Source organism: Rattus norvegicus, chromosome 16 (assembly GCF_021556685.1).
Source record: "Rattus norvegicus strain SHRSP/BbbUtx chromosome 16, alternate assembly SHRSP_T2T, whole genome shotgun sequence".
Taxonomy (NCBI): domain Eukaryota; kingdom Metazoa; phylum Chordata; class Mammalia; order Rodentia; family Muridae; genus Rattus; species Rattus norvegicus.
Window position 1 is genome coordinate 10,433,598 of NC_141549.1, and position 12,187 is coordinate 10,445,784.

Here is a 12,187-nt window from a genome sequence, read left to right on the forward strand (position 1 = left end):
CAGTGCCTGGATGTGGTCTTTCTTTGCCACCTTACCAATTCGCTGCTCTCTTAAAAAGTGATGAGAGGAGCAGGAGATGGTAGCAGGGCCTCAGGGTCTTTCATGCTTGCTCTGTCAGTTGTGATCATACCTAGGTCATAGGTTAGGCTGTGGGGCACTGTGAACTGCTGGAATCCTGGAAAAGCTTCCTGAGGACACGTGGCCTTGCTTGGGTCTGTCTTCTATCTTCCAGAACAGTGCCCCAGATGATCTTTATAAGGTACAGGCCTTACTCTTTTTCTACATCTTCATGAGGAGCCCAGGACCTTGGCCTTTCAGTTAGTCACCGCTGCTTATCAAGCCATCCCAAACTCAGAGGCTTAGAACATTTGTCATTTGTTATTTTTGATGAGTTTATAGTTCAGGCTAGTTGTTCTGCCCTGGCCACACTCAACTGTGGGCTCTGCTGTCATGTGACCACAGTGATTGCTTGAGGACCAGCTTCACTTTTCTCTGTGTGTCTCAGCTCTCATCATCGGGCTCCCCTGAGGGTGTTTATATGATAGTAGCCAATTGCAACAGCAGAATTGAAGTATACAACTGCTCATAACACTGTTTATGTTAAGTTTACTTCTGTCCTATATATAGGTCAAAGCTATCTGTGTAGCTACGGCCAAGAAACAAAAATGGAGGGATATTCAAAGAGATGAGGAAAAGGCAGGGGACTGGAAAGACTGTCCCTGAGGAAGAGGGTGAGGAAAGATTATAGGAGCCAGAGGGGTCAAGAACATCCTAGAGATGTTTTCCCTCCATGATTCCAGTTGTTTCTCCCAGTATTTTCTCCCTCTGCCCTCCCCTACCTGATCCTTCCTGTTCCTATTTCCAACCCCCACCTCTGTATAGCCCCCAACCCTGTCCACTCACCATCGTCTATTCTAGTTCTCCTTCTCAGTGATTCATGCATTCCCTTGTTGAGTCCTCCTTGCTACTTAGCCTCTCTGGGTCTGTAGACTGTAACATGATTATCTTTTACTTTATAACTAATATCCACGTATAAGTGAGTACATACCATGCTTGTCTTCCTGGGTCTGGGTTAACGCACTCAGGATGATTGATCCTTTTTAGTTCCATCCATTTGTCTGCAAATTTCATGACGACATTATTTTTAATAGTGGAGGAATACTCCGTTGTGTAGATGTACCACATTTTCTTTGTCCATTCTTCAGTGGAGGGGCATCTAGATTGTCTCCAATCTCTAGTTATTATAATTAAAGATGCTATGAGCATAGTTGGGCAAGTGTCCTTGTGGTATGGTGGAATATCTTTTGGGTATACAGCCAGGACTGGTATAGCTGGGTCTTGAGGTAGATCTATTTCCCAATTTTCTGAGAAATTGCCAAGTTGATTTCCAGAATGGCTGTACAAGTTTGCACTCCTACCAGCAATGGAAGAATGCTTCCCCTTGCTCTATACCCTCATCAGCATGAGCGATTTCTTGAGTTACAAAACTACTCTTAAGGCCGGTCCCGTGCCCAGCAGTAGATAGCCAATGCAAAATGAATTCAATGGTAGTTTTGGAGGATTTTTTTTTTTTGTCATCTCATAAGACTTTGTCTGGGTATTTTGTATTTCTTTTATTTTTGTTTTTTGTTTATATATAATTATTTTCAATTTCGCGTTTTATAGGATTCCTATGTGTGCCTCTCTCTCTCTGTGTGTGTGTGTGTGTGTGTGTGTGTGTGTGTGTGTGTTTCTTATGATTTTTTCTTTTTCTTTTTGGCTCTTTGTCTGTCTGTTTGTTCGTATTGTCCTATATAGGTTACAGGTTTATTTTGTTTTATTAATTATTCTTCCTCTTATTGATGCCTGTTTTTTCTGATATGTGTGTGTCTGTGTGTGTCTGTGTGTGTGTGTGTGAGAGAGAGAGAGAGAGAGAGAGAGAGAGAGAGAGAAAGAGAGAGAAAGCAATAAAGGATTTGAATGTGGGTGGGTGGGGAGGTGGGGAGGATCTGCGAAGAGTTGAAGGAACAACCATGATCAGAGTATATTTTATGTAAAAAAAATCTAATTTCAGTAAAAAATAAAATTAAATAGTATAGGGCTGATCTCATAGCAGAGAGTAGAAGTTCTACCTAGACAGACGTCAGGAGGGGGATGGGAAGGGAGAGGAAGCTAGTTATCAGACACAGGGTACTCTTGGGGCAATTAAGTTTTTGTGTTTGTGTTGTCATAAGAACTTGTGTTAAATTCTGCAAAATAGTTGGATGAGACTATCTTGAATGCTCTGATCATAGATAAATATGTATGAAGTGATAGATAAACCAAGTTACCTGACTTGCTTGTAGAATGTGTATACGCATTAAAACATCTCACTGTCTTCTACAAATGTCCAATTATTGTGTTAATTACAACTAAAAATAATGAAAGGATCAATTCTTGTTTTAGTTTGCTTTTTGTTGCTGTGATAAAACACTCTGAACAAAAGCACCTTGGGAAGGAAATGGTTTGTTTGGCTTAAACTTCAATGTCACAGTCCTTCATTGAAGGAAGTTGGGGCAGGAACATAGGCAGGAACCTGGAGGCAGGAACCGAATAGAGAAAGACTACAGAAGAATGCTTCTCATTGGCTTGCTCCTCTTGGCTTGCCTAGTCTTCTTCCTTATATCATTCACAGCCAGAGGAGAGGGGAGGAATGCTTTGCCTGAGAGTTTAAGGGTCTCTTAGAGGTCCCAGCAGGAGCTCAGGGCCTTCTCTTGGCCACCCCCATGTGGTGGTCCTGGAACTGTTCCTGCTACAGTGAAGCTGAGACTAGACTTACTGCTAAGTCTGTCTTCTCACCAAGATGGGAACCTCAAGGACTCTATAACAGGTTCCTTGATAGCTGCCTACATGTTTATGTGACAGACATGAGAAGGAGGCAGTCTCAGATAAGAACTACGAAGAAAAACCTGTTTAGTTAGCACTGCTTATTTTGACTGGGACTGCATAGGCACCTCTGGGCATGGGGACAGTGGCCTTGTAGGTCTGGATGGATACTCATTGTTCTGTGGAGGCTCTGTCCTTTGTCACAGGAATGCAAGGATAATAGAGGTAATAGAGACATTCTAGACTGGGCACAAATATCTTTCCTGTGTGTTGACAATTTAGGCTAAAAATGACAAAAAAACAAAACAAAACAAACCACTATGTGGCTTAGTCAGTAAAGGGAACTCTTGGTTCATGACAGTGGTGGGGGGGGGGTCCAGGAGACAGTATCAGATGCAGACAGACCCTGAGGCTTGAACAGCATCAAAATAGCCATGTCACAATCCCACACCTGCTTGCTTCTGTGTGGGTTCCATTCTTGGGTAGGTAGGTGACCCTTTGGGGAAGTTGGATGGCTTGTGTAGTGGTTGTTGCAAGTGCATTAGACACATAATTAAGAAGCTAAATGGCACCTGGCCCCTCACAACAGTAGGTCATCATGGGTGTACCATCTTCCTGGGCTTTACGATTCACACTGAATTCCCATCCTCAGGCAATTGGTTTGGTAGCTTATTTTGTAGGGACTCCATCTGAAGGTTGGGAAAGTCTCAGTGAAGGACCTTTGCCATCTCTTCATCTCTGAATCAGTTGGACCTTGAGCTTCTGATTGGGTTTGGGATGAGTCACCTCTTGGGATAAAGCAGGAGGAACGAAATTCCGGGGGTGGGGAATCAGATCCTGAAGCAAGATATAGCCTCTTACGTTGGCTAGGGGTCATCACATGAGATGTTGACATTCAGAGGGTTAGAGAATGACCCAGGGTTAGAATGGCCTATCCATATCTTGGGTCAGCTCTCTTCAGGGTAGTCAGGGTAGTCTTATCTGATTGTAGATGATTGAGACACCTCAGATATAAGGTATAGAGGGAGATGGGGGAAACCTGGGGCAGGGTCACCAGTCCATGAAGCCTGGAGGGCAGAACTGCCGGAACTCAGACCACGTGGGAGAGCACAAGAGCTTGTTACAAAGGGTGGATCCTATGGCCATAGTACCTTTTGGATGGCAGAAAGGATTCCCGAGGCTACAAGACAACCACCTAATATCCTGGGCCTGGATGCTGATGAGGGAGACTGGGTCTAAGTTGCTGCCTTGCAGCACACTCTGAATAAGTGAACTTGATGGAGACCTTTGTTTCTGCTGGTGGTTGCGTGGGTTGGGCATGTTGGGGTTAGTAGTCTCCTAGGTAGATCCCTTCCCACTTAAAAATGATCCTTCCTCCCTCTTCTCCCATGCTCAGATATCCGTGGGCTCCAAAGCTTTCTGGATCAGGCCTCACGGCTGGGTCTTGACGTCTCTTTACAAAAGGTGGACAAGAACATCAGTCACGTGTTCACCAGCCTCTTCACCACCATGAAGACGGAGGAGCTGAATCGCTACCGGGACACACTGCGCCGGGCCATCCTCCTGCTTAGCCCACAGGGGGCGCACTCGTTCATCAACGAGGTAGGTCATGGGATCTGAGGCCACTTATGCCTGATGCCCAGGGACCACTGAATGGCCCAGGTGTGCACCAGAACAACAGAGAACAGGGGGCTCTCAGCCCACGGCACCTGACCGTTTGGGAAGAGGCCCGAATGTGACGTGGATGCTGATTTGTCCTCAGCAGGTGACACAGTTTCTTCACTGACTGTGAGGAAGGAGGCTCTGAGGCTCGTGAGAGGCCTTCTTACGTTACTGTGTGAATTTTCTGAGTTGAAACCTAGCGTTTTTATTCCGTTGAATTTTCTCCTCTTGGTTAGCAGGTACACACCTATGAAGTGAATTTCTAGCTCTCTGGAGAAGTGGGCCGGCGTGCTGTGGGATTTGTTGGCATTGATATGTCTGTTGCATATCAAGTGATACCCGGAGTGAGCATCATTCTTAGGTGCTTGTACCGATCTGTGTGTGCTTCCTTTAAGAACACTTTTATTAGGGCTGGAGACTTTCTAATGAAGACAAAGAAGGCCCACCAATTTAACAAAGAACCCATTAATTTGAGATCAGTCTAGGAAACCGTGGACTAGAATGAGCTGACCAGTTGGTGCTGGTTCCAAAGATCTCATGGCAGAAAGGCAATGAACAGGTGGTTACTAGTCACTCCCTGGGATTGAGTTTGTTTGGGGAAAAGTGGGTATTGGGGGTATGGTGTATCTGGAAACAAGTTAGGGCCCGATGGATGATGGGATCATGGAACAGCGGGTTGATCCCCCGCCCCCCGGGTTTCTCACACAACCCAAGCCACCTTGCCAGCCCACTCTGATTGAAGGCAAAATGAAAGAGAAAGGCAGATTTACACTGATTTCATCTGATGTACTTTGCTTGCTTATTCTGCTTTCCCCTCTAATTAATTATCATTCAAAATGCTACCTCATGCATCAGGAACCAGCACGAAGCCCACTGCTGGAGAGCTTAACACTGGGAACGCTTAATTTGGTGTAGTTGGCCAGCAGCCCTGCCACTCTCAGCTAATCAGGCCCCAATTGTGCTGGTGGTCAGCCAGGCTGTGCTGTCCTGTGGGTTCTCAGCTTCGTCACCACAACAGTCTTCTCTGTATGCAGTGATTCAGCTTTGGATTAGCAGTGCTGACATGCCCAGCCTTTCTCAGAACGTTCCCAGTGGTGTATTTGCAGAAGGCTGCTCGCGGGGTGACTTTTCTCTCTGTTGTTTATTGCTAGACTCAGACTGTGCCTGGGGAGAGAGTCCACAGATTCTGTCACCAGCTTCCCAGCTCCTCACTTTCATACTAATTCCTCGTCCTTCTTGCTTTTCCTTCCCTCTCTGCCACTGGCCTGCTGGGAAGCTTGGGAGAAGACAGAATATGGGCTTTGCAGTTACACAGATTCGGATGTAGCCTCTGATCTTAATTCCTATCTGTGTGACATTGATCAATTTGCTTGGTCCCAGTAGCCCCAGTTTTTGCATCTGCTAAGATAGTGGTGAAGGAGGAGGCAGTAATGACCAACATTTGGTACCAAGTTTCTTAGCATCCCTCCCTTTGAGCTGTGTATACACATACATTTTCCTTCTACACAAATCTAGGCCTTTCTTGTTTCTAAGCCCCAGAAGAATTTACACTCAACTACAACTGACCTAAATATGTTATTTCCAAGTGATTAATTATGCAAACTCCTGTGTTGCAGGGTGCACTTTGCTTGGCTATAGCTGGTTGTCTTTTCTAATCCTTCAGACTGTGTTCACAAAATCTTTGCATCTCTGGGTGGCTGAGGTGAGACTCCACTAGAGTGGCTCCTTGCCTTGTCTGGAGTCAGTGAGGGCAAGCTCTGAACTTTGAGTAGAAGGACATTACCTCCTCTGCCTTTTCTTTGAGCTCCTATAATGTAAGTTCTGGTGTCAGGATCCCCGTGATGCCATTAGGAGCAGAGGAAGCCATGTTCTCCTGGTGCCCACAGTGGGCCTGGCTCCTTGCGTTCACTTCCTCAGCAGCACACTTTGCAGACGAGGAAACCAACAAACCCAGACATTAAGTGATTTGTATCGAGTCTTTTTTATCAAGAGACGGAATGGAACTCCAGTCTAGGGATGGCCTGTTCCAGAGCCTCTCCTCTATGGTTGGTGACTGCAGAGGACACAGCGTGTTATACTGTCTGTCATGGTTACTTGTGGCTGTGCCAGCTCTGAGGAGGAAACTATGCTTGAAAGGTTTCCCCACCCTCATTTCTAAGAGTCTTACTGTGTAAACATAGACGGCAAATGGATCTGGAGGCTGGAGGAGGACATTTCTGTCCAGCTGTCTAGGCAAGTCTTCCAAAAGATGGGGAACTCAGTCCAGTACAGTGGCCTTGTCATTGCCCGGGGCCCTGGCTCCTTAGGCAGACTGACCCAATTTCTTATTTGTTAGTGCAGGATGGATGAGTCTCAGGAGGGTGACCCACTGTCTGCATTTTATGACATTCTAAGCACTGTAAGGTAAAGTAAATGCTTCTCACCCCTACATGGTAGTGATAAGCCACCATGGTGTCGATTGGGAGGGCACAGAAGAACTGTAGCCCATGGTGGTTGTGTGGGCTTCCCAGCTGCAACGCCTCCTTTCCCCCTCTCAGAAAACATGGCCGAGTGGAAGTGGGTGAAGACGGGTAGCTCTGCTGGAAGCTTACATTTTATGAAATGTGAATCTGCTGTTGTGGCTGACACTTTCATTGTTGTTAGTCAGAAGCCCTGACAGTTGTGACCTGCTAGGCTGTCAGTGAACCAAGTTGTGAGCGGCTTCTCTAAATAGTAACCCTGGTGAAGCCGATCAGTGTTATCTGCCCTTGGCCCGGGGGGTTACATAGCATCGCTGGATTATCTGTGATTCCCAATCATGAGGGACAGGTTGCCTGGGGCTAGCAGATGACCAAACTCTGGTCTTGATGATCTCCGGGACAGTGGGTTGCCAGAGACTGAGGCTTTGGTGACTGCCTGGGTCCTGTGGGTTCATGGACCCACTCCCACTGCTGTTCACCACTCAGTCCTGGTTCCTCGTTCTCACCTCTCAGATCTCTTAAGTCAGGCTCACCAGCCACGATGTTAACATACTGTCTTTAAAAGGTAATGAGAGGGCTAAGTATGTGGCTAGGTGTAGAATAGTTGGCTGGCATGTGCAAAGATGCTATCCCTAAGACAACAGTAGAATAGAAACAAAAACAAAGTAAAGGCGGCGAGAAGGCCCCACTCTGGAGCAGCCGAGCTTGGAGGAAAAGCATCCCCTGGAGCAGCTGAGCTTTGAGGGGAAGCCTCCTGATCCTGGAGTAGCTGAGCTTGGAAGGATAAGAGCTTGGAGGAAAAGCATCCCCTGGAGCAGCTGAGCTTTGAGGGGAAGCCTCCTGATCCTGGAGTAGCTGAGCTTGGAAGGATAACGTTCTGGTATTCTCATCCCAGGCCTGTGATTACCACATAGATGCCTTGGGGCTTGCTAAACACGTTCTTCCTCCAGCAGGACTTGCTGTGTTCAGTTCTTGGCCTTGGAGGGAGTGTGGCTCCTTTCAGTCATCTTAACTTGAGAGAAGGTTGGGTTCCTTCTCTTTCCAGTGAGGCTTTGGCACTGGCTGTTGAATGGCTTTAGTAAGTTTACCTTTGATGTTATCTTCACTCAAACCTGTCAGCTGGTTCAAGAGGTGTGGAAGTGGGTGTGGGCCTTTTTATCTCACTCCACAGCCTGGGCAACTCAAGTAATGAAGTCAGAAGCTGCTGAGAGGGACTAAGATCAGGGCCTTGCCCTGGGAATCCTGCTCACCAACAGCTTCTGGAGTGGTCTTCTACTCACACCGTCCCATCTGTCACGCTTCCAGGTGTACTGAGCCCCAGTACTGTGACTTGGTGTTCCTGCTTCCATGGGGGCTTTCTTCTTGGTCAGGAAAGATGGAGATATGAACAGCTCCTGTTATCTACAATGGCAGAAGGATGCAGAAGTACCTGGTAGTGGGGAGCCATAGCCGCAGTGTCCAGGAGGCTTCCTGGACTCAACAATAACAAGGCTAGGTCTGTAGGAATGAGCTGGCACTAACTGAGTGGATATGGAGGGTCAGATGGGAAATGGATGTCTTAGCATCTGTGATGTGTGAGACCAGAAATTGATGAAACCAAGGTTACACTGATGATGGCTGGAGGTTTCCTGAGTCAGGATCAGGGAACCTGAGGCTTAAATGGGATCATTTTGGGGGTCATTTTCAGGTCTTAGAGGCTAGTGGTACACAGTTACGTCTTCCTGTTCTCATCTCTCTCTCTGTCAGACTTGATGGGGGAGAGAGCCCACTGCCAGTTTATTCCTCATTGGTTGTGTATGTTCTACTTGTCAGCAGGTCTATCTGCCATCTGCCCATCCATCCACTCAGTCACCTATGCACCCACACTGTCTGGTGCCTCCTATGGACCATAACACGTGCCAGGGTGCAGGAACCATGAGTCCACGTGGACCACGCGCTGCAGAGCATCCTCAGGAACCAACAGAGAGGGTGTGACCCAGGGCTCTCACCCGCTGAGGCTCACTGACCGTGTGGGCGCTTGAATTTTGTCCTCTCACCTCATCATTGTGAGCCTCTGCTTTTGGCCGCTCACAGTTCCCCTCTTTCCCTCACTTATTCTGTATTTTCTTCTCTCTCTCCATCTCCCTTGTCTCATTAGAAATGAAGGACTAGCAAAATACATGGTGTAGAACATGGCTGATTCTTGCCCCTTGTTCTTGATGGTAGAACAATCTGTGTGTTTCCATCTCCGTGCGTCCCACAAACATTGGACATTCTCTCCTCTCTACTGGAATGTAAAACTGTAGGTCAGCGGCTGTGTTACACTTGCCTGTCCATCCATTAGGGAAATAACTGGGTGGCTTTTTTCATTCTTGCTTCCTGTGAAAAAAGCTTAAAGGTGGGCCTTCTTTTTGCGTGTTTTGGTGAAATCGTCCTGGTCTATCTGTGGCATATGGTAGGAGCCAGCACAGGACAGAGAGGTGAGTGTGTGGAGGTGGATTAGGAATAAACATCAACGTAAGCAAGTGTGGGAGTCTAGCTTACATGTATGTATGCATGATACACATTCAGAGTCACACACACACACACACACACACACACACACACACACACACACACACACACACCTACTCAAGCATATAACCAAACAGTAACTTGTAAGACCAGACACTCAAACTAGCACAATCTCTCAGGCATCTGAACACACACACAGACACCCCCATAGAAACCCCACACTGCAGTGTGCACCTGGCTGACCTCTGGGTAGCAGAGTGGACTGGGGCAGCCTTTGTAATACTGGGAAGGGAAAGGCAGTGACAGGGTGACAATGGCAACAGGTGACATCTATCTTTGTGGTGAGGCACCAACAGACTCTTCTGTAGTAGAGTCTGGAGTATAGGAGGAAGACTGAGGGAAACAGCTGCGGGGGCAGCTTGTCGTTGCTCTGGGAATGTATGGCCCCTTTTGCTCAGGCTGGGCAGAATACGGAAGGCAACAAAGGTAGAAAGGGTTCCCTCATCCACATCTCCTCAGTGTGGCTTCCCAGGCTGACAGCATGGCTGGAGGCTAATTTAATCCTTAATGCAAGTGGGTTGACTCCAAGCAATTTCTTTTCTGGTTCTGCGGCAGCAAGCGAAGCCCCCAAAATCTGCATATAAAGCCTTTCTACTACAGTTGTCGCAAAGGTAAATTAAGGAACCACAGCGCTCTGTTGTCCCACGTGATATGTGCAAATATCTCTCACTCCAACTCGGCAAATCTCTAGCAGACGACTTTATCACTCAGAGCTAGCATAATTCCATGCCATTTAAGTATCATTTACCAAGATATTTTAAATCACTAATGAATTATAAAAGATTAATTTTTAAACAAGGCTCCACATTTGCATTTAATTATATCCCACTGTTTATGGACTTTAAAGGCCTGGTACTTTAACAAAAGTGCTATGAATTGGAGAGGCTCATTGTTTTCTGTTAGAACTTCTTAGAAACAAAGACCACGAGGAAAAGTCATTTCCTAGTGTGTTCCTGATGGTTTGCAACTCAGTGGCTGTGAGAGGAAGGTTGATCTCAGGACCTGCTGTCTCCAGGTTGCACCTCCTCCATATAGAGCTGGTTTATCGGCCACCCATCTACTACCTGCTGTGGTTCCCATCCTGTGGCCCAGAATGTTATGTGCAGGACACGAATCTGCTCATCTTTGTGAACGCCATGTTCAGGACCTGGAAAATGGATGATTGTAGGATCCCAGGAACACTGACACTCCTGACCCCAGGCAAACATTGTTTATAGCCTCAGGCAGTGAGCATATTGTGGTGGTTTGAGTAGGAATGGTCCCTATAGAGTTGTTTGAATGCTTCGTCCATAGGGAGTGGCACTATTAGGAGGGGTGGCCTTGTTGGAGGAAGTGTGTCTGCCTGGGTGCTGTCATGTTTCCCCCATCATGATGATAATGGACTGAACCTCTGAAACTCTAAGCCAGCCCCTATTAAGTGTTTTCCTTTATAGGAGGTCATGGTGTCTCTTCACAGCAATAAAACCCTAACTAAGACACATACTAAACACGTTCTTAATGTTTTTGCCAAGCAGAAGCACCTGTTGTTATTTCAAAGGAGAATCCGAGCAATCATGGAGAGATAGTGCATGAAAGTCAGTGGATGTTGGTGATTACTCCCTGCTGAGCGTTGCTTCTAGTCTGTTATCTTCATTCTCCATGCTCAGGGATGCTCAAGGAAGCAGGCCTGCTTCTCCTTGGGGTTAGAGAGATGGGGAGAGGAAGGAGGAAGGGCTAGGCAGGGGAGCCTTGGGTTCCAACTTTCGCAGGTCATTAAATAGCTGAGAAAGTGTCAGTCTTCCCTCTGTCTCATTTGCAGCTTGCCCCTTCATCCAGGAGGCTTGGAGAATAGACACAAGTGTAGGCAGCTGGCAGCAGCTGAAATAAATCTTTTATACCTTAGTACCCAGGTACTAAGGGTTTTCAGATTAGACGGCCTTCTCTCAGGTGGCATGGATAAAGGGGTTAGATAAGAAGCCTGGTGGGGGGCCCACAGGAAAGTGTTATAGGAGGCAGAGGTGAGGTGGACCTGTGTGAATCGACATGAACTCACTTCAGAAACGTTGTTTGAGCCATACAGCCCACACCTAGTTCATTGATCTGCACAAGGTAGCTCACAGACGAAACTTCACACTCAGAGCTGGCAGGGGCTTGCTATTGGTCACTTACTGTCTGTATTGGAGCAGTTTGTCCACCTTGAGAGGCGACGGACTTTGTATCAGTTAGCTGATGCTGTGTAACACACATCCTAGAACCCACTGTGCTTAAGCAACAGTGCTTGGGTTCTGGTCATTAGATCTGGGTAAAGCTGACTGATCCGGGCACATTAATACCTCTGTCTCTCTGGCGAGGATGATGCCGGCCGGCTGTGATCTGAAATGATGGCGTGACCAGCCATGAGTCTTTTATCAATAGGCGTGTAAACTAATGCATGCTTACATGACAGCAGCAGAGACCCAGAACAGCCAATAGAAATGCTCGGGGCTGCTGGAAATCTAGTTTCAGACCTTGTTCTGTTGCTTCTGTTCCATTCTCTTAGCCATGGGATCAGCTGAATGGGCAAATGTAAGAAACTCTGCCCCTTGAGTTACGTGTGTGAAGTCATGTGGAAAAGGAAAGGCAGTGTGTGGGTTGGGGATTTCCATCATCACCCCAACATGCAGATGGATGAAAACCTTCTCACCTGTGGG

At 47.0% G+C, this 12,187-nt stretch overlaps 1 protein-coding gene across 2 annotated transcripts in view; it reads left to right on the forward strand.

The window, feature by feature from the left end:
• The window catches only part of Grid1 (glutamate ionotropic receptor delta type subunit 1), a 753,495-nt gene that overhangs the window by 203,618 nt on the left and 537,690 nt on the right, over positions 1 to 12,187 (forward strand). For both annotated transcript variants that reach the window (NM_024378.3, XM_087589197.1), the window contains 1 exon segment: positions 4,241 to 4,446. In NM_024378.3, the coding sequence (NP_077354.1) occupies positions 4,241 to 4,446 (206 nt within the window).